At 45.2% G+C, this 26,840-nt stretch overlaps 3 protein-coding genes across 6 annotated transcripts in view; 2 read left to right on the top strand and 1 right to left on the bottom strand.

Annotated features, from left to right (window-relative positions):
- The window catches only part of LOC142047641 (zinc finger protein 547-like), a 206,375-nt gene that overhangs the window by 135,463 nt on the left and 44,072 nt on the right, over nt 1-26,840 (bottom strand). The window lies entirely within an intron of this gene.
- The window catches only part of LOC116827228 (uncharacterized), a 423,640-nt gene that overhangs the window by 23,890 nt on the left and 372,910 nt on the right, over nt 1-26,840 (top strand). The gene's annotated exons all lie outside the window — the stretch shown is intronic.
- The window catches only part of LOC116825024 (butyrophilin subfamily 1 member A1-like), a 28,902-nt gene continuing 7,607 nt past the window's right edge, over nt 5,546-26,840 (top strand). Inside the window, exons 1-5 of one of the 2 annotated variants that reach the window (XM_032780708.2) lie at nt 5,546-5,646; nt 8,963-9,584; nt 12,013-12,123; nt 19,582-19,929; nt 22,485-22,766. In XM_032780708.2, the coding sequence (XP_032636599.1) occupies nt 12,024-12,123; nt 19,582-19,929; nt 22,485-22,766 (730 nt within the window). In that variant the 5' untranslated portion in view covers nt 5,546-5,646; nt 8,963-9,584; nt 12,013-12,023. Of the gene's footprint in view, nt 5,647-8,467; nt 8,790-8,962; nt 9,585-12,012; nt 12,124-19,581; nt 19,930-22,484; nt 22,767-26,840 lie in introns of those variants that run through there. The other variant, XM_032780707.2, reaches the window with a different exon arrangement.

The raw sequence follows: 26,840 nt of genomic DNA on the forward strand, positions 1-26,840 counted from the left end.
TTTTTACCATATAATTTTATAAAAGAAATCAGTTGGAATATAAATATTGTTCTTACATTTCAGTATATGGTACATAGAGCAGTATAAATTGTCTATACGAAATTTTAGTTTTTCCTGACTTCACTAGTGCTTTTTATGTTGCCTGTTTTAAAACTAGGCAAATATCTAGATGAGTTGATGTACCCTTGGAAGACCTCTGCGTACCCCCTGGTGGGGGGGACACTTACCCCAGGTTGAGAAACATTCCTATATGCAAACAGGGCTTCAATTGTGTTCCTTACAATGCTTAATCTACATGTGAACTGTGGGAGAGAGATGAGTAGATATCCCTTGGTCTGGCAAAATGGGTTTCTTAACCCTGCATCTATTCAGACTTTAAAATAGTTTTTGGTATATAAATGTAGTTCCTTAAAGATCATCTGCGCACACGTGTGACACATAGGCACGGGAACCAGAGGTGTGGGGTGCTGAGCACCCACGGGCTCCCAGCCCCACACTCGGGGTCCCTGCTGCTGCCCTGCATGCTTGGGGATCTGCTGTTGGCCCCGTGCCCAGAGCTTTGTCCTGCCTCAGCTCTGGGAGGGTGTGCGTGGACAGGTAAGAGGGCTGGCTTCCAGCACCTCCACTATTAAAAATCTTCCAGCACCACTGGTGTCCATGAGCCTTTATGAGAGACCTCCCATGGCCCGTTGTGGATAAATACTATGATAAATACTATGAAAGCAATGCATGCGGAGCAGTGAGTTTGTCAGGCCTGATAGGCGTTGCTATCATACAACAATGCACCCATGGGCGGCGGGTTAATCCCCCCTTTCGGGGGTGGGGAGTGCATCAACCCAGTGTTCTTTCTAATTTTTCCCACACATGCAGAATGAATTTTGTTATGTGCACCGATATGAAGATGATGTGTGACACATCACCTTCATATCGGTGCACATAATAAAATTCATGTTGTAGGGATGGGACCGAGGGGCTCAGAGCTTGGGAGGGGGCTACGGGCTGGGGCAGAGGGTTGGGGTTCAGGGGTGCGGTGGTGCAGGCTCTGGGGTGGGGTCAGGGATGAGAGGTTTGGGGTACAGGTGGGTTCTCAAAGGCTACAGCGGGGAGAGAGGACTCCCCTCTCTCCCCACAGCAACACCTAGGCTGGGGGGAGAGGTGCCTCTCCCTGCCATGGCAACTCTGGGGCTGTGGCCACGGGATAGGCACCTATTCCCCATCCATGGGCACCCCTACCCTGGCCATGGCAGATCCAGGGCTGGGTTGGTGCCGGGGGAGGGGCACCCCAGCCGCAGCAGGTTCGGGCTGTGGCTGAATTCATACCGCCCAACCCCTGGCCGTGGAAGGTCCAGGGCTGGGTTGGGGCCGGGGGAGAGGCGTCCCCTCCTCCAGCCGTGCCAGGTCACAGCTGGGCGGGTTCCCTGAGCACCTGCATGGCACTTAAATGGCTGCTGCATGGCTGTACAGCTTACAAGGAACTTAGCCAACCACTGAGCTGTAGGATACTCGTCTATGAGTTTCTCTCAGTCTCTCTTGTAGAAGCCATTCCACTTCATTTAAATTAATAAATATTAATTGGGTCAGAGACCAAATGTGAATCATTGTATAGCCCAGAATACCCAATGGTCCGGTGCTTAAGGTGTTCTAAAGATAGGGAAAATGAGGAAAGCAACTTGCTGTCCATACACCGCAACACAATAGCAGAACCAGGACTCAAACCCAGAAGTTCTCACACCACAAACACGGCTCTCTCTGCTAGATAATTCTGTGGACAGCAGGCTGTCCATCACTGCTGAGAGGAGATTAACACATTAGACAGAAAGGGTCAAATTTTCCTCTTATTTACAGCGGTATAAATCTGAAGTAAATCCAGATCAGAAGTTACCCTCCTTGTTCCAGATTTGCGCTGGTGTAGCTGAGAGCAGAGTGCAGCCCATAAAACATAGAGGGAAAGCCCTTGTTCTACAGAGACAAACAATCTAAGGATTTGGATTGGTTATAACTCCTAGCCAGTGGATGGAGAAAAAAACATACATTGCAGATGGATGGATAAATGAACAGAGAAATCCCAGCTGGACTTAGCCTGCAATTGCCCGAGGGTAGCTATTGCATTGCCCTCGTGTTCGTACAGCACCAAACACACTGTCATAAAAATCATACTAAGAACACAAGAATGGCCATACTGGGTCAGACCAAAAATCTATCCAACCCAGTATCGGGTCTTCTGACAGTGGCCAATGCCAGAGAGAATGAACAGAATAGGTGATCATCAAGTGATCCATCCCTGTTGCCCACTCCCAGCTTCTGACAAACAGAGGCTAGCACCATCCCTGTTCATCCTGGCTAACAGCCATTGATGGATCTGCCCTCCATGAACTTATCTAGTTCCTTTTTGAACCCTGTTATAGTCTTCGCCTGCACAACATCCTCTGGCAAAGAGTTCCACAGGCTGACTATGCGTTGTGTGAAAAAATACTTCCTTTCTCCACACCTGTCATGATTTTATGTCATATCCCCCCTTAGTCATCTCTTATCCAATCAGTTACCAATCCATGAGAGGACCTTCCATCTTACCCCATCACAGCTTACTTTGCTTAAAAGCCTTTGGTGAGGAACTATTTTTTTTTAAATAAATTAAAAGGAGTGAAACTGCAGTTCCTGTGGGTGACAGGAGAGGGAGTCCGAAACAGTCAATCTAGCACAGCAGATAAAGCCATTTGGTGAGCTGCTCTGAGGCCCTGTGCGGAAGTTTGACACCTATGGAAACTGAGCAGGAATTTATTGAAGCATCAGAAACACATATGAAGAGTATCTGTTTGTTTTATGGCATGTGTGTAAAGCATTTCCCTGAATCAAGAGATCAGTCTGTCATTGCAGACAGAGAAGAACTGCTGTAGGCAGGCGTAGGGCTGTGCAGTGCTGGGATTGGGGTCCTGGGCTGGACAAGCCAGGATCTCAAAGCCACCCATACCTTACTTTGGCAATCACAGCAGATGGGTCACCCCATTTGTGATAACTTTGATCCCCTTGACCTGGGATTTCACCCTGTGCTACTGTCTAGTCAGGCATCTCTCCTTTTCTGAACCTCGTCTCCTACACTCTGTCCCTGATTTTGCCCATCTGCCCTCTTCTTCCCTTGTTTCACTCTCCTCTGGACACGTTTTGACCCCTGCAAAAATTCTGCCCATCCTTCCGACTTTCCCTCTTTGATTGCGGAACATAAGAACAGCCAGACTGGGTCAGACTAAAGGTCCATCTAGCCCAGTGTCCTGTCTTCTGACAGTGGCCAATGCCAGGTGCCCCAGAGGGAATGAACAGAGCAGGTGATCATCCAGTGATCCATCCTGATTCTCCTGTCACTGCAGGGCCAGCCTTGGGACTGGGGCGGGGGCCCAGGGAAGCTCGCCAAAGGGGGCACCGTACACAGGGTTTGCCTGTTTCTCACCTGACCCACCAAGAGCCAGTTGGGCTGGAGAAGGGGGCAGGTAGGCAGGTGAAGCAGCAGCTTATGGGGGAAGAGGGACCTGAGCTGCAGGGGGCAGTTTGAGGACAAGTCAAGCCAGGTGACTCCTCCAGAGCAGAGATGCCCCTCCCCCACCCTGCTCCATGTGTGCAGCCCCTGCTGTTCCTGTCCCATCCCCGCCAGATCCCCTCAGTTCCTCCCTGGAGCTGCCCCTGGCCACTCCTGACTGGGAGCATCCTCCTGTCTGCTGTGTGTGTGGGGAGTGATGTCAGGGTGGCCCCCCCATGTACCCAATTTCCATGAAACTGGGGTGACAGGACAGGGGGAATCTGTCTGTGCTGCTGCCTCTCTGGGTCTAGAGCTGCTGGCAGCTGCTTGTGTCTGAACAAACCTTCAGGCACCGGACCCTGAGTGTTTTCTTAAAGAGGCAGTGCGCACACACACTCAGGCGCACACACTCCCTTCAACACAACACGCAGTCACATATGGGCAGGAGCGGCGCCAGGGATTTTGGTGCCCTAGGTGCAGGGCTGGCTTGCTGGTCCCACGGCTCCAGTGGACCTCCCGCAGGCATTCCTGCAGATGGTCCGCTGGTCCCGCAGCTCCGGTGGACCTGCCGCAGGCATTCCTGCGGATGCTCCACCGGAGCCGCGGGACCAGTGGACCCTCCGCAGGAATGCCTGCGGGAGGTCCACTGGAGCAGTCTGCCGCCCTCCCAAATCCTGGCGCCCTAGACGACCGCCTAGGTCACCTAAATGGAAGCGCCGGCCCTGCATATGGGCTTTGCTGTGAGGCATCAAGAGCTGCTGCTCTCACATGCGCTCCTTTCGCAGACCAGGTGGGGAGAGTGACCTGGATGCAGGGAACCCTGCCATCATTCCCTGCTGCCCCATCACAGCCCCCTAGGGGTGCACGGGGCAGGGTAGCAGCAGTCCAGTGGGGGAGCAAGTGCCAGCTGCTCCATCCCTGCATCCAGCTCAGTTTCCCAATGTGGGTGCAGGAAGGGGATGCAGAGTTTAGGGGCACAGGAGGGGGGCAGGGGTTAGGGTGAAGGGAGCACAGTGCAGGGATTAGGACACAGGAAAGGGAAGGTGTTGAGGTGAAGGGGGCACAGTGCAGGGGTTAGGGGTGCAGGAGGGGGAGTGCAGGGGTTGGCATGCAGGAGTTAGGGGCAGAGAGGCTGGAGTGCAGGAGTTAGGGGCACAGGTTGGGATGTAGGAGGGGGCAGAGGTTAGGGTGAAGAGGGCACACTGCAGGGATTAGGCGTGCAGGAAGGACGTACAAGGGTAGGAGTGAAAGGGGTGTAGGGATTGGGGCACAGACGGGGAATGCAGGGATTAGGCACAGTGTAGGGGTTAGGGGTGAAGGGAGGGTGGGGAGCCCACAGAGGCTGGGGGCAATGGAGGGAACGCCATGCCCACACGGGCCAGGGGCACCAAAATGCAAGTTCACCCAGGCTGCCGTTTTCCCTAGGCCAGCCCTGATTGTCCATACCCAGCTTCTGGCAAACAGAGGCTAGGGACACCATCCCTGCCCATCCTAGCTAATAGCCACTGATAAACCCGTCCTCCATGAATTTATCCAGTTCTTTTTTGAATCCAGCTATAGTCTTGGCCTGCACAACATCCTCTGGCAAGGAGTTCCACAGGTTGACTGTGCACTGTGTAAAGAAACACTTTCTTTTATTTTAAACCTGCTGCCCTTTAATTTCATTGGGTGACCCCCTAGTTCCTGTGTTATGAGAAGGAGTAACTAACACTTCCTTATTCACTGTCTCCACACCCATCATGACTTAATAGATCTCTATCCTCTCCACTCTTAGTCCTCTGTTTTCCACGCTGAAAAGCTCCGGTTTGATTAACCCCTCCTCACGTGGGAGCTGTGCAGGGCGCTGGCTGGGATGCAAGTGGGGGCAGCGGCTTCAGCGGACGTTACTGAGCATGTTCGGTCCCTGCAGCCGGATCAGGAAAGAGCGAAGTTGTAAATACAGAAGAGGGGAATTCTCAAAAATCACGTGACCGCCGCTCAGCTGTTTTCTACTCACGCACAACGGGCGAGCAGCAGCGAGCCCAGCCTCTGCTTTGTCCCGCAACGCAGGGGCTGGCAGGGGGGAGAGGGGACTCTATTGGCCACCCCAAGCCTGGGATGGGGGGTGAAGAGCCGCAGGAGCTGCCGAAGGAGCAGTGGTGAGGCTGGGAGGCGGATGTGGGGGTGGAACTGGCGGGGGAGGTTGGGGCAGATGTGAGGGGTGGTGCAAGTAAAATTATCCCCCCTGTCCTCACCCCACCCCACGTTACCTGGGGAGGGGGGAGCGGTAGACAGACCGTGCCTGGAAGGGCGGGGTTGGGGTTTTGCTTCTTTCCCCGCTAGGAGGGGCAGCAGCTGTACCGCTCCCAGTCTGCCCCCAATCCCTTCTCCTGAGGGGCGGGGGGCGGGTCGGTGTCTCTCCGGTGTGGGCTGGTGCAGTCTGACCGGACCGGCCAATCGTCCTGCTGTGGGGGGCTGGGGGAGGAGTAGAATCTAGGTGTCAGATCTGGGGACAGAATTGCGGGGGGGGGGGTGTTGATTTGAGGGTTGGGAGCAGGTTATTTGCTGGGGGGGGGCGGCCAGAGGAGGGGGTGGGAGCTTGTGCCCTGGGGCAGAAATCACCTTGCTCGGTAAAGGAGGGGGGCAGCTAAGTGTGACCCACACACCCCAGGCCTGGTAGGGGGAGTTCAGATGTTGACATCCCAAAACCCAGCATCAGTTTGTTTTATTAATCTCATGCTCAGGGAAGCTTATTACACGATCCTTGGGAGATTCGGGGCTGACTCGTTAGTTTTGAGCAGTGTGGGTTACCAATTCTGCACCTTTTATAAAAGTCACCACTTCTCTATTCCCACCGGCTCAGCATTTCAGGGAGGGAAACACCTTCCTGCTCACAGCAGCCAGAGCAAACATGGTCCTGAGCTTAGGGAAGTGAAACTGTCCAGGGGGAGCCAGCCAGGGCCTCAGGGAACCCTATGCAGGGCCAGTGCTATCATTTAGGCAGCCTAGGCAATTGCCTAGGGCGCCAGGATTATTCGGGAGCAGCATTTTGCCGGGGGGGGGGGGGGCGGCAGGCGGCTCCAGTTGACCTGCTGCAGGCGTGCCTATGGAGGGTCCGCTGATCCGCGGCTCCGGTGGCGCTGCCGCAGTCATGCCTGCGGACGGTTGGTTGCTCGTGCGGTTCTGGTGGACTTCCCGCAGGCATGCCTGCGGCAGCTCCACTGGAGCCACGGACCAATGGACCCTCCGCAAGAATGACTGCGGCAGCTCCACCAGTGCTGTGGGATCAGCGCGGGGGGCGGCGAAATGGCCATGCGTCTAGGGCGTGAGAAACCCTAGCGCCAGTCCTGACCCTATGGAATGGCTCCAGGATGAAGCTACTGGTGCTGTCGCTCTGGTGTATTGCGGAGAACCTGTCCCCCTGTGGTGGGAGGGAGCCGATACGTCCATCCCCTGCCCTCAGCGCAGACCAGCTGTGCAACAGAGCAGCCTCAGGCCAACCAGACAGCTGGCAAATTCTAGGGCAGGGCTAGTGTATCCCACGCTGCTGGGTGTGGTGCGCTGTCCCATGTAGTGGCACCGACACCACTTAGGCATTAATGAGTGTGCTACAGGGCTGGCTAAGAGCCCTGTGGCTTTTAGCTCATGTGGTAGAGGCTGAGGCATTTAGCTTCAGAGGTCCCAGGTTGGATCTGGCCCACCCACGGCTGGGATCTGTGGGCGTTACTCCAGCTCCGCTGTTGTTAGAATTGAGAAGCCCTTTCTGTTTAAATGATGATGTTTCTTAGCACTTTGAACTCAGCATGTATGCTTGGATTGTGTTGAAATATGATGTGCCTTACGGGGGACTGGGATACGGCTGGAGATCCAACACTGGGGTCATTTGACCAAGATACAGCCTAAGATATGGCCCCTGCTCCCCTGAAAAAATAAGCACTTTTCTTAAGGTTGACTGATTCTACCCACAGATTTCTGCACACATGTGGGGATCAAATCGTGGCTGTGAGAGGGCCCTAGAGGGTCTCTCTGACAGTCAGCCCCAGCTAGTGTGTGGCACCCATCATGAAAAGCTATATTAAAAAATGTTACATTCAATAAAGAGTTTATTTCTCCTGGTAGGCTGGAGCCTAACGACCACACAGCAAATGAATTACTCTGCATGTGTGCAGAGTATGTATGAGAATTTCTCACCATCTAGTTTTCAAACCCCAGGACAGTGGCTCTCAACCTTTCCAGACAACTGTACCCCTTTCAGGAGGCTGATTTGTCCTGCCTACCCCCAAGTCCCACCTCATTTAAAAATGACTTGCTTACAGAATCAGCCATAAAAATGGAAAAATGTCACAGCCACTAGTACTGAAAAAGTGCTTCCTTTCTCATTGTTGCCATATAATTATAAAATGTGGAATTTAAACCTTGTGCTTACATTTCAGCGTATGGTATATAGAGCAGTATAACCAAGTTATTGTCTGTTTATTTTAGTTGGCACTGACTTCGCTAGTGCTTTTTATGTAGCCTGTTTGTGAAACTAGGCAAATATCTAGATGAGTTGATGTACCCCGTGGAAGGCCTTTGCATACCCCAAGAGTATGTGTAACCTCAGCTGAGAACCACTGCCCTAGGTGACTGAGCAGAATTTAAGAGTCTTTAGTAAATGGAAGTAACACTTGTGTATTATAAATTCAACACCTGTTGCTGGCAGAAATCTGCAAATGAAACCTAGATGGGTTGCCTGTATTAAAAAGGGGCTTTTTATATTGGGGAAATATAATTGGAGTACGGCAGAAGATGCACATGCTATCTTAGAAAAGAAAAGAAAAGACAGATGTGTCTCCTGACAGTTCTGTATATGTAGATAAGCTATTCTATATGTATCGCGCACACATGAGATTCTGTCTCCTCAGAAGAGTAAAACTCCCCAGCCTGAAAAGAGTTCTTTCCCCTCATTGTTCTGCTTGTTGCCGTGTTGGGGATACTGATTCACTGTATCGTTTTCCAGAGACATCCCTGCATTGTGCCTGGTGATCAGTAGCCTTTATTTCAGAAGTTCCAAGACTGTGGGCACACACCCCTAGTGGGACATAGAGGAAAGTTGGGGTGGGGGGCATGGCAGGGTCTAGGCCAGCCCCCAGGGGGCAGGGAGAGAGCACCACCTAGCCCCACTCTGCCCCCAACTCTGCCTCGGTCCTGTCCTTAGCTACATCCTGGGCTCCTGGTCCCACCTCGCCCCCAGTCTTGGTGCAGCCCAGCCCCATGCCTCAGCTGCTGGCTGTGGTCCTGCTCCTGGGGGGTGCAGACAGAGGTAACGGAGGGGCATGGCCCTCAAAAGTTTGGGGACCGCTGCTCTATTTGGAGGACTGCTGATGTTAGACATGAGATGTAGTTCATATGAACAGAAATAGTTCCAACCTGTGTTGTCTTATGCCAAGATCACTCTATAGTTGACTATCCTCATGTTACTTCTTTCGGTTACAGACTGACTCCTGCCTGAGAACAGATGCGGGCTGGGCTTCGATCTTTAGACCTTGCAGTAATAAAAATATCACCATAAATGCCAGATGAGGAACAAGATTTTGTTTTTATTGGTTTGCTAAGGGAGGTTTTGTTCTGGGAGTGAGGTGAAAAAAGAGTTGAAAAACAAAAGAGTCAGTAAGGTTTTGAAGAAAAGTAAAAGAGGCTCCTCAAACCTGTTACCATCATCTGAAGAGGGATATCTGGAAAAGCCTGGTGGATTATCAGCTGAATATGAGCTCCCTGGAAAATAAGCCTGCTGCCTCCATGGAAACTTTCCTTTCAGTAGAACTGTGGGTGCATCTTTAAGGGCTGAATGACTGTCCTCTTCCTGTTACTTCTCCACATTTATTTTCTGAGTGGGTCAGAGCATCAAGAGAGAGACACTTCTGTTCAGTGGAAATCAAAGCATACCCTTCAATTAAATTCGCTAGGAGAAGCGAATCTAAATAACTAATTATGCAGGCTCATAAATGGAAATATTTGCTTGCAATAGGAGAGAAGAGATGAGGATTTAAGAGAAGCTGTAAGAACCGATGAGATCGTGAAAATGCTGGGAAACTTCTGCCTGGGATCCATCAGACAGGTGAGCTTTGGTTACTTCTTAGTTGTTGTTGTTGTTGTCTATTTGTATTGTAGTAGCACCGGTGAACCCCAGTCATGGTCAGGACCTATCGTGCTAGGTGCAGTACCAACACTGAACAAAATGATTCCTTGTTCCTTGGGGTTCAGCACCCCCGTTCTCCCTATGGGGTGTCTGGACCCTGATTGTCCTCATACCATCTATTTTTTTTTCTTTTCCAATCCCTCCTTTTTTTCTCCCCCACCCCAAAAGAAAACCTCAGTAGAAGTAGTTTGCATAAAGACAGATGTTCAAGCAGAGTTGAAGTTCTCAGGGGAATAAGCAAAGGTGTGTATTGATTTATCATTATTATAATATTATTGTGGACTAAGGTTTTCAGGGAGCTGAGGTGTGAAAATGTCAGTTCTAGGGGTTTTTTGTTGTTGTTGGATGTTGGGTTTTGCTTTTTTTTTTCTCCTGATTGAATAGTATTGGTAATTGTCTGTCTAACATTGGGAGAGCTATTTTTAAAATATATTTTGTATCTTGCCATTAAACACAAATAAACTTAAATACACACATCCCAGGGATTGTCACTCATAAATGTCTCTTCCTATGAAGGCAAATCCGTTAGAAATGTCTGCCCTTCACCATGGCTATTGGAGAGACATGACCACTGGATTGTAATGGTTTCACCTTAGAAATTGATGCTTTCTCTTCTTTCACAGTTATTTTGGGGGATCCGGGGTCCCTTTCCCTTTAGAGGAACTGGTATCTCCCAAGTCTGGGCAGCTTCTACAGTAGACAGTTTGGATGGGAAGTGACAGAGTCACAGGCCCAAAACTCTGGAACTGCTCTGTATGAAGCCAGCCTGGACTCTGGGTAGTGTGACTCCCCTCAGGGCACGCTGCCCAGGGCAAGGAGCCTCTTCGGCTGTGGCCTTCCTGGGTCTGACCTCAGAGCATTCAGCATTCCTGTTCACACCATGCACTTCCCCTTGGCGGGTTCACCTAGACAGGACCCCTGGGGAAGCCAGAGAGCCCTGCACACGAACTCCGCAGTCAATAATGGCTCTCAGCCAGCAAGTAAAACAGAAGGTTTATTAGTCGACAGGAAGATAGCATAGAACAGATCTTGTGAGCACAGAAATCAGTGACTTTCAGCAAAGTCCATCTTGTGGGGACCCCACGCTGGATGCCTCAGACTCTTTCCCCCCCCGCCCCAAGTCCCCAACAGCAGACTGCTCAGCTTCCAACCAGGTGACCTCCCACATGCCTGTTGCCCCTCCTCCTGGTCTTTGTCTTGCTTTCTGGGCAAAGGGTCACTTGGTGGCATCCCCTTCCTGGTTCTCAGGTTACGAAGGGCAGCGTCCATCGCTTATGGGCAGGCAGCTGGAGCAGCTTCACCTGCCCCTAAGGGCCTCAGCAAAAGTCACACACCCTTATTCCCACCACCTAGGCATTGGTGTAATAGACAGGGAAACTGAGGTACACACAGTGTTCATGCAGAACAGTAAGACTCTCATACAACATAACAAGGGGGAAACCCCACTTTGTCACAGGGAGCTTTGCTGCAAACCTTTACACTTCCTTTTGACTGGGATAGGTGCTGGCACCTTAGAAAGGTCTGGCACTGGCATGGGTTTCCGTGGAGATTTTGGTTTTGGCTCTAAAGAGGTGGTTCTTTCATTCTTGCTTCTGGCTCACTTGACTTAAAGATATTAAAATTATTTGCTGGAATTTCAGGTTGCAAAGTCTTTTTGTCTTTCTTGAAAAAAGAGCAGGAGTACTTGTGGCACCTTAGAGACTAACAAATTTATTTCAGCATAAGCATTCATGGGCTACAGCCCACTTCATCGGATGCATAGAGTGGAACATATAGTAAGGACGCGCACACACACATTTTTATAGAGAGAGAGAGAGAGAAGGAGAAAACAAACACAAAATGGCCAGAGGAGGAATCCATCTTATAACTTTTAATCCAGTGGTTTGAGCACTCAACTGGGTTGACGTAAGGCTCTTTCAACCTCAGCTAGTGAAGCTGTTCCACTTCCAATATACAAACAGTCATTGGGCCATAGAAAAATGATTCTGCAGCTCAATGATTGGGGCACCTACCTGGGAGGTGGGAAACCAAATGCGTTCCCCCCCGGTCCAGGGACTCTAAACCTAAGTTTGGGATTAATGCACCTAAAGACCTTTGTGGATGTGGGCCATAGTGCTTCACTAACTCCTGGTTTGCATGGAGTATTGTTAAGGTTCCTTGCTAAGCAACTGTGGGGAGATGCAGTTGATGACAGTGCTATAAAAACATCTGGACATTTGAATCCGGATCACCATATCAGAGTGTCCCATGAGCTGTTTATGGGCTGCACAAGATTTATTTAGTTATAACATAATCCTTATTATGCACACTGCGTTTATTTTTTTCCTCTCGTTTTGTCTTCATCAAGTTACAGTGAAAATGAAATTATTGTCTCTCCACCATGGCTCCACAGGAAGTATCTCTCTGCCTTGCTTCATCGTTTTCTTCATTCATTTACTGATTCACAACTTGGTGTCAGGTAGGCAATACTACTCATTCATCATTTCTCCCCACTCTGCTCCTCCCCCCTCCATTGTTACGTATATTATTCATTTGCTTTTCCATTGCTTAGCTGTTAAGGCGCATATAGGGACAAAATTATACAGTAACACTGCAAGTATTAGGAAAAAAATAACTTTAGCCTACTTAATTCTACCACTTGATCAAAGGCTAGAAGAATTCATGTGCCAAATGCCATCCCATTTCCCTTCATGGTTTTCTGATATTCACCGAAATCACCAACCTTTTCCTGAGGTTTTTTTGTTTGTTTTTTTTTTTAAATTCATCAGCTGCAGCAAAATTATTACCAACGTTAAACCAAAGCTCACAATTAGAAAAAAAGCAACAAGAAACAAATGATATTTTGCTGCTTCATACCCATACAACCACGGATTTGGAGCAATCAAATTTTTGAATTGCTCCACTCTGGCACCAATAGTGACTGCTCCAGCTTTGCTCTGACTCCACTCCACGCTCCGACTCAAATTAATTTTTAACTAAATAAAAAAGTGCATACTGTAATTTTGAAAGAACATTATTTTTATTGTCATCAACAATGATACAAACTAGAATCATTCATAATTCTTTCTGTAAAAAATCCTTGCAGCAATCAAGTCATCTTTCATAGCCTGCCGCAAATAATTTTAAATAAACTTTAACTTTAAAGCCAAAAACAGTCACTCTACACGAGCTTGAGTTGTTGGCATGCTCGAAGCAATTCTATAGGCAGCCTGAATGTGGTGTGGGTAGCTGTGAATGGCCTCAAAACAGACTTAACTTTTAGCCTACCAATAGACTCTGTCACCTCGCAGTCTTCCTGAAAGTTTCTCTTGAATAACGCTTCATTACAATTATGAATCACAGAAACTTGCCAGCATCTTTCTTGTTTATCCAATTCCTTATTGACATTGTCATCTTCTGAAGAATTGATGCTTGAATTATCTCCATTTCCCCATGATGGTTGAAGACATCTCAGGGATGGACGCTCGAACAAGTTCAGAAGTTTGAGAACAGCCTGCTATTTCTGAAGGATGTGAACTTTCCAAAACTGCAAATGTGATTTGTTGATGATTCCTTTTGTTGTGTTTCATTTTCTTCAACTGTTTTTGCAGAGTTCAAATGTAGCAATAGATTGTTTATTTGTTTTTCAAGTCATCAAGCAATATCAAGGAGTCCTTCCTTTGCCTTTGGTATTTCTCTTGAGGTAAGAAGAATCCAATACTGTGGGTAAACATAAACTCCAGCAAGGAAATGAATATTGTCAAAAAGCTTCTCTTCACATTTCTGCATGGAGGATAGAATTTCTTCTGCAATTTGTCCACCATTTTCTTGCAAGAATTTTGACAGTTTTCACCATTCCTTCATTAAAACTCCAGGGGTTAGATCGACAGCTTGAAGATTCACAGTTGTTTGGCTTGCCTTTGCCAAGAGGTCTTGCAGGTTCTTCACTTTGTCCCATTCAGCTTTTGTTAACTTGAGTTCTCTTGTTCCAGCAGAAGCCTCTAGTTCACAGTAAGATTGAAAAACGAGAAGCCAATCAATCATCGCAATTGTTGAACCACAGCAAGTCACAGTATCCAATGATTGTTACCCCATGTAGGTCAAGCAGAGCACTTTGAATACTTGGAGTTTATAGTTTGACAACGGCTTGTTGAATTTTTTCCAGTAATTTCTTTGCATGTTCTTTGTTCAGTCCATCCCAGATTGCCAACTGAAGAGTGTGAATACCACACATCATAAGTTGGACTTTTGAGTTGTCCTCATGAAGCCATGTTGGAAGCATGAGGCTAGGGTCATTAATCCATTGCACAGCAGCATCCATGTTGTTTGATTTCATCCATTCCTTTAGTTCCTTCATCAGGCAAAATAGCTTCAGTTCTGTCCACATACCTGTTCTCAGAGGTAGAAATTGTTTCATTGTCCTCACTGAAATTTTTGATGGCACACGTCATGTTTGATGCATTGTCAACGCAGATACTCAGCACTTTCAATTCACTGATCCTAAATTTTTCTAAAATAGTTTTTATTTCTTCACAAAGAATTGTGACACCCTTCAGTGTCGATTATGTCCAAGATTTTTACCACAGCTTTATCTTTTCCTTCTTCATAGTACTGAGCATTGATTGCAAGGAAATTTCTGTTTCCACAGATTGCCACATACATTTTCAGGTAGCACAATTTTTGCTCCAAAGCTTTCTTGAGCTCTTCATGACCAGACTCAGCTATGCTGACAACTAAATGATGAACCACATCATGCCCTGTTGAAATGCCAAGCTGCCGACTCATTTCACCTGCAATTCTTTGGAATCCTTTGTTCTTTAGCCTGAAGGTAGTGAGCAGTGTTGAACTCAAGCAAACCATTTCCATCAGCCCTTTATGAAAAGTATTGGCATCCATGGTGACTGTAAACTTTGAGGACTTCAAATATGAGTCAAGTTTTTTTGGCTCAATTTTTTTGGGTTTCTTTTCAGATGAAGCTCTGCAAAAAATCTTTTCTCTGGGAGTTTTCAAAGAGCCAGATGAATGTCATTTAGCCGTGTCGGCTTTCTGTTTTGCCTCATCTTCCTCATCCTTTTTTGTAACCAGAGCTGCATAGTTTTCAGGATGGTTACATTTTACATGCCACCAAAGGTTGAAAAACTTTTCACGGCACTTGCTTCACCTGTCTTGAAGCTACATGGTTTGAGCTCGCCACTCACTTCCTTTTCCACCTTGCACATTACCGATTTCTTCTTTGCTTTTCCCAAAAGCCCAGGCTTTTCAAATTCAAAAGTAAAGACGTCATTGAGATCATTTTCCATAAATTGGCTGTCAATCATGGGGGGCAGATTTCATGAAGCCATGGCCAAATCTTCTTGTGCTGCTACCGCATCCAAATATTTCTTGTTATGATCTTCGAAAAGCAATGAACAAAAACATTACATTTTTTTTATAATATAGCTGCTTATGGTATTTTAAACTACTTCGAATTTATTTTGGATTTTCTGGACAAAAATGATTGCATTTTCTTTTTAAACAATTATTATTAAAATATATTTTAATATTTTAACATGTTTCTTGCAGATTTAATGATGTAAGAAGTATTCTAATATACATACTTGCAATTTATAAATAAAAATTTATATTAAGTGTTTTCTTATGAAATTTTGTGGTAAAAATATTCAAAATATTTTCCAAGTTTTTAATGTAGTATCTCAGAAATGTTTTAATATAGATATAGCAATGAAATTTGGTATGTGCTGTACCATTGGTATGTACTATCGCTGTTCTGCAACATTAATTGTTGGGAAGTAATGAGGCTACATGTTACAAGGTTGAAAATAAATTTTAATGGGAAAAAGAACAGGAGTACTTGTGGCACCTTAGAGACTAACAGATTTATTTCAGCATGAGCTTTCATGCTGAAATAAATGTGTTAGTCTCTAAGGTGCCACAAGTATTCCTGTTCTTTTTGCGGATACAGACTAACACGGCTACTACCCTGAAACCTGTCGTTTAACGGGAAAGCAGATTCAAATTGCAAGGACAGTCCTTTTAGTAAAGAGAGCAAATATTTGGAAATATATTTTTTGCTTCATCAGCCTGAATAGATTATATAAGATAGATAGAGCAAATAACAGGTTCTGTTTTGTATAATGTTTCCAGCCTGATGAAGGAAAAACATATTTCCAAAAATTTGCTCCCTTTACTAAAAGGACTGTGCTTGCAATTTGAATCCGCTTTCCCGTTAAACTTTATTTCCAACGTTCTATCGTACAACATCATTCAAATAATTTTATTTAAACTACAGGCATCGTGAACTGTGGGGACTGGGCCAATTTTATTGAATATTTTTTAAATCTTCGACTATTTAACAGATACAACCCTGGAATATTATTTAATGCTAAAACATGCATTAAAATGGTAGTCTTACTTTATTTTGTATAATTAACCATTTCCGAGAAAACTATATAAAAATTCTAATCTGCTTAGATACTTAGAATGATACAAACAATTTTACTTTTCAACTTTGGAACCATAAATTTTAAACGTAATAATAAATAATAACCAAAAATTATTAACTTTTATTATGGGACATAATATTACCGCTTGTAGCCAGAGTCAGTCGACGACAAGCCTTTCTTGAAATATGAAATAAAAATGACCCACCACCAGTTCGGGATGCCTATGATTTAAATAATTTTGGATAATTAATGCTAAGATACAGACATAATTTCATTACTTTATATTAAAGTGTTTTTGAGATATTAATCAGGAATTAACTTTTCATCACCTCCTTGAAGGGACTATAGTTCTCTTAGGAAGAATTTTAGGACAAGTGTTCACAAAAACATTGTTTCTTAAAATGCCCTAAGGATTCACCCCCAAAGTTGTGTTGGACATTTTCCAATTGCTTTGGATATATCACAAAAATCACTCCTAATTTATGCTACACGTTTACTGTATATTTATATGCCTGCTGCATGTGACTTTTTCAGTAAATTTAAAATTACAGGCAACGCTACCAAAAGACCATTGAACAGATGACATAAAATAAGTCCACCAGAGTGATATGGGAGCATGTACAAATGAACAAATGTAACGGTAACAGGAGCCCATGTGAGAAATGAGCTTAAGTGGTTAATATCTCTTGCAATATCTTAATATATCAATAAACTAAAACATTGTTTTTGCAATATACCTGTTTGTGATATCTTAAGTGTTGCGTCTTGCATCACACTTTTCCATAATCACAGCATTGAGCGTGTCTCTGATCAACCCTTACAAAAGAAGTATCAACACATACTAATTTAACTATCTAATCTACGCGAGTACGTACTCGCCTAACCTTGGCACAAGGGTGGAAGCAGTCTGCAGTGTTGCCGAATGTCTGATAATTATCTGATTCGTTAATAAAACATATCTCCAAAAAACTGTGTAATTTTGTATCTGTACACTAAATCTTTATTTCAACCGAAGTGAGAATAACTGTGACATATTACATAAAGTGGTAAAGTAGATGTTAGTATCAATTGTTATACAATCTGAAACTTTTTTTGGCACCTTTAGACTTTCTTGCTAAATATCATTCATTTTCAATCCAAAATGAAAAACAAAAAACTGGAGCAGTCAAGATTTTCTGTGCTCCGGTTCTGCTCCAGCTCCGGGCAAAAACGTGCAGCTCCACTGCTCCGTGCTCCAGCTCTGGCCTCCGCTCCAAAGCCCTGCATACAACATCATCACACAACCTTAAAACACTAACAGGGTTTAAAAAACAAAACAAAACAAAACTAGATAAGTTCATGGAGGACAGGTCCATCAATGGCTACTAGCCAGAGGTTGGGAGTGGGCAGCAGGGCATGGATCACTTAATGATTACCTGTTCTTGTTCATTCCCTCTGGGGTATCTGTCATTGGCCGCTGTTGGAAGACAGGACACTGGGCTAGATGGATCATTGGTTTGACCCAGTATGGCCATTGTTATCTTTAAGTCTGCCCCCTTCAGTTTTTCACCCCTTGGATGAGTTAAAAGAATGACCAGCTTTTCTTTAACCTGTACTGCATATTTTCCCTACAAGTACAGCAACTTCAAAGACAGAATCAAAACCATTCCAGCACAGAACAATTGGAATTACAGCGATGAGAGTATCTAGGTCCCCCGACAGAACAATGAAATTCCATCAAATATTTTCTAAACCAGTCTCTCGGAGCCTCTCTTTGCCCATTTGGAAAATGAGGACAGTAATACTTACCTAGCTGACAATTCATTCATGCTCCTCTGGAGTACAGATACCATAGCCTGGGGAGGAAATATAAGTAGATGGACACCCACCTCCTCCACATCATCTGCTGCTGTCTCATGAGTGCAGCTACCAACCAAGTTGAGGAATGTCCACAGTGCATTTACCACCAGTTCCTGAGGGCCAGCTGAGTTTGCTGAGTCTGCTCGATGCTGTCAAGTGACTGCAAACCACACTTGGCTCACATTGCAGAGTCAAAAACAAACATCATTTTAATATTTTGGTTTTAAAGCTTGAAACCCAGTGGAATAAGCTTTGAGTGGATTTTCCTTCCTATTTTTTTCTCTGTCTCTGCAGAAAAGGCATTTTACAACTAGGTTAGATTTTTAAGGACAGGTCATTGTGAGGGAGATGAAACTAGGAAACCTCTTGAGAAAATGAGCACAAATTAGCACCAGGCCCTAAAGCGACATTGCCATTTCCAAGCTGACTATGTACAGGAGAAGCTCAGAGTTGCGAACACCTGGGGAATGGAAGTTGTTCATAACTCTGAACAAAACATTATGGTGGTTCTTTCAAAACTTTATAGCTGAACATTGACTTAACATTGCTTTGAAACTTTACTATGTAGAAGAAAAATGCTGCTTTTAACCATCTTAATTTAAATGAAACAAATACAGAAGCAGTTTCTGTACCTTGTCAGATTTTTTTTTGTAAATTTTCCCCTTTTTTTAATAGTAGTTTGTTTAACATAGCACTGTACTGTATTTGCTGCCTATTTTGTCTGGTGTCTCCTGCCTGATTTGTGTACTGGTTCCAAATGGGGTGTGTGGTTGACTGGTCAGTTCGTAAATCTGGTGTTCGTAACTCTGAGGTTCTACAGTATGAAGATTTCAGAAAGGACTGAAAATTCTGCTTGAATCAGGAACCAAGTGCCTTCATAATAAATATGAGGCCAGCTCTGATCAAATGTAACCATTTATATTTTTTTATTGGTCACCATAAGAATGACCATGATGGGTCAAACCAAAGGTCCATCCAGCCCAGTATCCTGTCTTCCAACAGTGGCCAATGCCGAATGCCCCAGAGGGAATGAAGAGCACAAGCAATCACCAAGTAATCCATCCCCTGCCTCCCACTCCCAGCCTCTGGCAAGCAGAGGCTGGGATGGTGTCCTAGCTTCATCTTGGCTAATAGATCCATCAGTGGCTATCCTCCATGAATTTATCTAGTTTCTTTTTGAACCTTGTTATAGTCTTGGCCTTCACAAATCCTCTGGCAAAGAGTTCCACAGGTTGACTGTGTGTTGTGTGAAGGAATACTTCCTTTTGTTTGTTTTAAACCTGCTGCCTATTAACTTCATTTGATGACCCCTAGTTTTGTGTTATGAGGAGTAAAGAACACTTCCTTATTTACTTTCTCCACACTAGTCATCATTTTATAGACCTCTATCATATCCACACTTAGTTGTCCCTTTTCCAAGCTGAAAAGTCCCAGTCTTATTAATCTCTCCTCATATGGAAGCTGTTCCATACTCCTAATAATTTTTGTTTCCTTTTTCTGTACTTTTCCAATTCCAATATATCTTTTTTGAGATAGGGTGACCACATCTGTATGCAGTGTTCAAGATGTAGGTGTACCATTAATTTATGCAGAAGCAGTATGATATTCTCAATTTGTTAAAGTTTATTTTCCTTGTGTCATGACATGTTTCACAGCCCAGTTCACAGTCATCGGACCAGATCAACCTGTCACTGCTATTGTGGGTGAGGACATTGTGTTATCCTGTCACTTGTCTCCCCCAATGAATGCTGAGAACATGGAGGTGAGTTGGTCCCGGTCCGATTACTCTTTCTTTGTGCATCGCTATCGTGATGGAAAGGATCAGACTGAATATCAGATACCAGAATATACAGGAAGGACAGAGTTTCTGAAAGACGGCATCAGAAATGGAAGTGTTGCCTTGAGGTTACATAATATCAGACCCATGGATGAGGGACGATACACGTGCTATTTTGAGTCGACTTCCTTTTATAAAGATGCCCATATGGAACTGGAGGTGGCAGGTCAGTAGCTTGTGCTTGTATTTCCTTTAGCAGTAGCATTTGATTGTTGGTTGTTTTTTTTTTCTCATTTGCAGCTCAGTACCCAATAACCTGGAAGCTTTTGGCATGTGTTTCTAAATTTAAGGTGTTTTTCCTACTCTTTTTGGGCTCACCTAAGAGAGGAAGAGGTGCATCCTCCTGGGTGGCTAGCCATGAGATAGTTGCTATATCCTGAGACCCCGGGGACAGCAAAGGAGCCCAGCATGAACCTCACACCACAAGGCCCAGTTCCTCCAAAGACTTCTCCAGGTCAATCAACATTGTGTTAGCCTTTCACTTATTCAGCCAGACCCAGTGTTCTCTCAATGTCCCAAATACTGTCAGAAACTGAGACAGCAGAGAGACAACCGAATAATCATTCACTGAAAAGATGTGCAGACGGATGTAAAAAGCAAAGTAATGGTGCATCTCTTAATCAAAATATCTCATATCACAGTCAGGTCCACTGCTTTTATGTACATGGTGAGGGCCTGATCTAAAGTCCATAGCAATCAACTGGAGGTTTTCCAATGTCTTTGAAGCTGGCTGTAATATCTTCAGTAGACTTTGGTTCATGCCTCGAGTCAGGTGAGGTGAAAAGAGTTTAATTGTCTAGGTCAGTGGTTCTCAAACAGGGCCCCAGGACTCCTTGGGGGGCTGCAAACAGATTTCGGGGAGGGGTCGCCAAATGGGGCTGGCATTAGATTTGCTGGGGCCCGGGGCAGAAAGCTGAAGTCCCACTGCATGGGGCTGAATCTAAAGCCTGAGCAAATGAGCTTCATGTGGCCCCAAGTGGTGTGGGGCCCCAGGCAATTGCCCTGCTACCTACCCACTAATGCTGGCCCTGGCTTTTATATGCAGAAAAACAGTTGGTGTGGCAGAGGTGGCCTGTGGAGTTTTTATAGCATGTTGTTGGGGGGGGCTCAGAGAGAAAAAGGTTGAGAACTGCTGGCATAGGCTGCTTTCATTAGGCAGGAAGAAGATGATTGAACTACACTATAGGAACCAGTTTACCCATGAGAAGCAGCAGAGATCAGCTGTGGTCCCTGATCATAAAGGCCACTGAGAGATCTATTGAAATCTGCAGGGTGCCTTCCCGAATAACATCATTAAAAGAGATTCAGCCACAGATACCAACACTATTTTTCCATCTCCGGTCTCATGCTCAGCTGCTACAGATCTTGGGAAATTGTGAAATCGTGATGTGACTGTAGATGTCTCCTCAGCACTTTCTCAGCAATTTACCCTCTATAATTGGATTTGAAAATGTGCATTGATGGATAAGATTGTGAATATCCTAAGACGCCCGATATGAAGAGAGGTCTGATCTCTTTGTGGAAGAGGGACTGGCATCAGAGACAACGTGTGCGGGGTGGGGCATGTGAGGTCGCATCCCCCTCCCCCCCCCCAATCTGCTACTTGGCTTGCACCGAGCATGCTCACACAGACTGATCATGCTCAGTAACACTGCTGAAGCCGGCTGCCCTCATTCTGCTCTCCCACTATTGGCAGGCATGGGTCGTCTCTGCCTGGCACCCTACTCTTTCAAAAGAGTGGCCATCAATAACTAATGCTCCCATTAGTTTGTCACCATCCAAAAGCAGGTGTTTGTTCACTGCTCTCTCAGCACATCCTGAGCATCTGTCAGCAACAGTGGATGAAACTAAGGGGCTGCCTGCATTGCAGCGAGGGGTGTGGATAGTACCTCATGTAGATATGCCCACACTAACCGTCCTGTAGCTAGCTCGCTAAAACTAGAAGTGGGCTTCAGAGCAGCTTTCACCACCCTGGGAACATACCCGCTGTAGCAGCTGGCAGTGAAGCCCATGTTGTGGCATCCTCGCTTTTACTTTTACCGAGCCAGCTAGAGCATATTTAGTGCTGATCCATCTACCTGAGCTGCCATGCACACCCGGAACGTCAGTGCAGAGATGGCTGCAGCTGTCTTCTCCTGTTCTAACACTGTCCCCCTAAGCCAGACAGGTGCCTTTTTATGACTAACTTGACTTATGCACTTTATGCCATGTGGCACAGAGGGCCTTCACCGCTGCCTTGCATCTTTGTTGGTTTCTTGCTTCAATCTGAGCTTCTTCCCTAGTCACTTGATGACTTTCGGTTCTGCTTCTGTTGAGCATTCCCATGCATTTGTTGTGCTGAAGGTTTAAATACTTGCTCCTTATGCTGAATATTGATATAAGTTCTAATGTTAAAGAGATAAGTTGGGCCAGGTAATATCTCTTACTCGACCATCTTCTATCAGGGAGAGAGCCAAGCTTTCTAGTTTACACAGAGCTCTCCTTCAGGTCTGGGAGCCTAACTCAGAGTGTTCCATCTTGTATTTACCTGTGACACTCTCGGTTAGTTTCCCAGACTTGAAGAGCTCTGTGTAAGCTCAAAAGGTTGTCTCTCTCCACAATGGAAATTGGTACAATAAAAGCTATTACCTCGCCCGCCTTGTCTAATATCCTGCAACCGACATGGCTACAACACCACGGCACAATATAAAATTGAAACAATTTTATTCCACTCTCCTCTAGCTCTAGGTGCTGCTCCTCTCCTCTCTGTTGAGGGTTATCAGGATGGAGGGATCCGAGTGATGTGCCAGTCGGCCGGGTGGTACCCAGAGCCTGAGGTTTTCTGGAGGGGTCTCACCGGACAACATGTACCGTTGCTGTCTAAAAGAACATTCCAAGAGGCTAATGGCCTGTTTGAAACAGAAACTTCTATAATCATAACAGAAACCTCAAACCAGAACATCTCCTGTTCCATTAGGAGCACTCTCCTCAAACAAGAAAAGGAATCAAGAATTTATATAGCAGGTCAGTTGCCGTCCAAACCACAATGTGACCACCAACACGCACACACCCGCAATTGGCTAACAATGTTAAAATGTGTCTATATCAATGAAAACTACCTTAGAAACAGCTGCTAAGCATTATCATGTATGCAAATGAATAGTGATTGAATGATACATAAATATTCAAACAGAGGATGTTGTGAAGGCCAAGACTATAACACGGTTCAAAAAAGAACTTGATAAATTCATGAAGGACAGGTCCATCAATGATAGGCCAGGAGGGACAGGGATGGTGTCCCTAGCCTCTGTTTGCCAGAAGCTGGGAATGGGCGACAAGGGATGGATCATTTGATGATCACTTGTTCTGTTCATTCCCGCTGGGGCACCTGGCATTGGCCACTGTCAGAAGACAGGATGCTGGGCTAGATGGACCTTTGGTCTGACCCAGTCTGGCCGTTCTTATGTTCTTATTGTGCCTAATTCCTTCCCAAGCTGTTGTCTCCCCACAGCCTCACAGGTTTGCTCCCCATTGGAGGAGAGATCACCCAGACTCTACCTTGGTGATATTCTGAGTGCAGCATGTTTTATTTATGCTACATACATACATCCTCGAAGTGAGATGGTCACAAACAGCATGCAGGTGAAACCCTCTGTCAGAAATTTCAGCTCAGACACCACTACTGCCTTGTTTCCTGGGAGCAGCTCTGCTCTAATAATTCTCTCCTTAGATTAAGGCAGAGGGTGAACTCTCTGGCTCTTTGCCACAGCTCCCTGCCAAAGAAACTACAGCACAAAGCTAATGACTGAAGGAACAAAATGTACGCTGTCTAGAATCAAGCACCTGGGTTTATTACACATAGCACCAGCAGACTGTCACTTTGCTTATCAGGCTCAGAGGCACTGCCAGACAATTGATTACAATGGACTATATAGATTTTTCATGGGCGGAGGGAAGTGACAGGGTGGGTGGTCCTGAGCCCCTATATAGGTCTAGCAGCAAGACAAGATAAGCACAGTAGCCAGTAGTCTAAAGATTACATAATGTCTCCTCCTATGGTTTCAGGTTAACAAGTAACATACAGTTAGTACACAGGTGTCTTTTCTTTAAACAATGTATAAAGTGCATTAGTATAAAATATATATGTTGAATTCTGATTTGGGATCATAGGAATGAAGTAGCCATTCTGATTAATCCCCAGGTATGTACCTGTTGAACAAAGGAAAAAGACATTGAAAAGTACATGGCAATAGAAATTGTCTTTCATGTTGCTCATTTGTGTTTCTAAAGGCAGACACTGGTATCTGGGAGGGAGGAGGTCATATCTCACACTGACATGCTTGAACCTCTTCCATAAACTCAGGTTGGCATGTAGGGAGAGCATGGCAACCTTCTCTTGCAGAGGAATTGTCATAAGTAGATAGCTAAGGGTTAATGTTTCTTTTACCTGTAAAGGGTGAACAAAGGGAATCAAACACCTGACCAGAGGACCAATCAGAGAGTTGGATTTTTTTTAAAAGTCAGGGGCGGGAATTGTGTACTCGGGGTCTTTTGTTTCTCCCGGCTATGGAGGAAACACCTTTCCTGCTAACTCCAATTTCTTTCTAACATTCTCCTACAAAGTGTGAGTACAAAGGCAACAAGGCAAATAGGCTGTTATATGCTTTGTGTTGTATTTACATGTGTGTTGTACTGTGCTGGACTGGTTTAATTTGGCTATCTTTTGAATCAGACTGGTTATTCATAATTCTTATAAGCAAGAGCCTGTATTGACATCTTAATGCAGTGGGTTATATTTTCTGCATTTTCTTTCTTTTTATATAAAGTTTCTTTTTAAAACCTGGTTGAGGTTTTTGGTTTTTCTCTGGTGAGGCTTACAGGAAGGGAGGTGGAAAATCTCTTTATATTAGCTTTACTAGATTGAATGCATCGCCTCAGGGGGAGGGTGATTCCTCTTGTTGTGCCTTCAAGGAATTAAGTACTGCATCGCCAGGCTCACCAGGGAGGGAAGCTGGGGAGCAGATACGAGGAGACAAGGGGAGGAGCTTGTTTTCCCCACGCGTTTGGAGATAGGGAGACCCAGGGGTTCTGGGTCTTGGGGGTCCCCCAAGGAAAGGTTGGGGTGACTTGGGGTAACTAGGAACCCTAAATAATCCTGGTTGGTGGCAGCGAGATAAGATCCAAGCTGGGTATAAGCTTGGGGGAGGTTCACAGTAAACACTCAGATGTTGAACTCTAAGTCCAGATTTGAGACAGATGTTTACCACAGGAATATATACTGACCCAGACACAGGTCCCCTTTCATTCCTTTGGTCTGTTTGCAGCTTCAGATAAGAGTGCCAATTACTGCTCCCCATCTGGCGTTCTGCTGACCATGCCTATTTTAGTAACAGGCAAGGTTGTCTCTTGTTTGTTCTGCTTGTCTTAGCTAATATTGTTCACTGTTTTCTGGGCCTCTCAGCCAAACTCTGGACTTTGGGCCTGTAAAAAGAGCTGACATAGCCTGTGTCATAAACGGATAGTTAAGGGTTAATGCCTCTTTTGCCTGTGAAGGGTTAAGAAGTTCACCTAGCCTAGCTGACACCTGACCAGAGGAACCAATGAGGGAACAAGATGTTTCAAAAGGAAGGAGAGAAGTTTCCTTTGCTTAGAGTCAGTTTTCAGTTTCAGCCGCAGTGAAAAAGATCAAGGAATCAGCCTCTTATCAAGTAGTAAGTTTTAGAAAGGAATAAATAGGTTTATGTTTATTTTCTTTTGTAACTTGTCTTTGTGCAATTAGGGGAATTATCAAATTGGATATTCTTGTGTGTATTAAGGTTTTTGCCCAGGGGAACATCCTGTGTTTTTAAATCTGTTGTCTGTGAGATTAGCTGGTATGCTGTCTCCCAGAAGGTGGGTTTTTTCCCCTTTCTTTTACCTTTCTTTTATTTAATTAAAAGCATTCTTTTTAAGAACCTGATTGGTTTTTTTCCCTGGTGTGGTTTTTTTTTTTGATCCAAGGGAATTGGATCTGGACTCACCAGGGAATTGGTGGAGGAGTCTCTCAAGGCTACCCAGGGAGGGGAAGGTTTTGGCGTGAAAGAGTTTTCCAGGTACTCAGAAATCTGGTGGCTGCGAGTAAGTTGGTAGTTAAGCTTAGAGGTGTTCATGCAGGTCCCCACATCTGTACCCTAAAGTTCAGAGTGGGGGTGAGACTCATGACATGGTGAGCAGCGGAGGGATTTTAAAGGAACCGAGCCAGATTTTTTTTTTTTTTTTTTTTTTTCCTCCTTTGAGATGCTGGAGAAGCAGTGAAGGAGAGAGACCCTGAAGGCAAACAGATAAAGTTTTTCTAACAAGGCTTTGTTAGAAAGGATTTCCAGCTGGGCTTAGCTGGAGGGTAATTAACAGTTTGCAAAAGACAAGTCACAAATCAGTTTTTCTTGTTTCTTATTCTGAGTCCATTTACAGTAACAAAGAAAGTTACAAGCTGTCTGAGAGGGTGTTAAAAAAAAAAAAACGAAACAAACAAAGATAGCTTGGGCAGAGCAGGGGAAAATGTCAAGCAAAAAAAAAAACAAAACAAAACCCCTCTGGAAGACAGCATACCAGCTAATCTCACAGACAACAGATTTAAAAACACAGGATGTTCCCCTGGGCAAAAACCTTAATACACACAAGAATACCCAATTTGATAATTCCCCTAATTGCACAAAGACAAGTTACAATAGAAAATAAACCTATTTATTCCTTTCTAAAACTTACTACTCTGATAAGAGGCTGGTTCCTTGATCTTTTTCACTCCAGCTGAAACTGAAACTGCCTTTAAGCAAAGGAAACTTCCCTCCTTCCTTTTGAAACATCTTGTTCCCTCATTGGTTCCTCTGGTCAGGTGTCAGCTATGCTAGGTGAACTTCTTAACCCTTTACAGGTAAGAGGCATTAAACAGATATTTAAAGGGTCATGAGAGCCTGTATCAGGTTTTTACATAAACAGCACTTGGATTTTGGCCCTTCAGTGACATTAAAGCATGTCTTGAAAGACTGAACAGGGTTCTCAATCCAAGGAGAAGAACTTGTAAGACTATATTAACGGTGCATTCAGGTTTGATCAATGCAA

The sequence above is a fragment of the Chelonoidis abingdonii genome, chromosome 12 (genome assembly GCF_003597395.2).
Source record: "Chelonoidis abingdonii isolate Lonesome George chromosome 12, CheloAbing_2.0, whole genome shotgun sequence".
Taxonomy (NCBI): domain Eukaryota; kingdom Metazoa; phylum Chordata; order Testudines; family Testudinidae; genus Chelonoidis; species Chelonoidis abingdonii.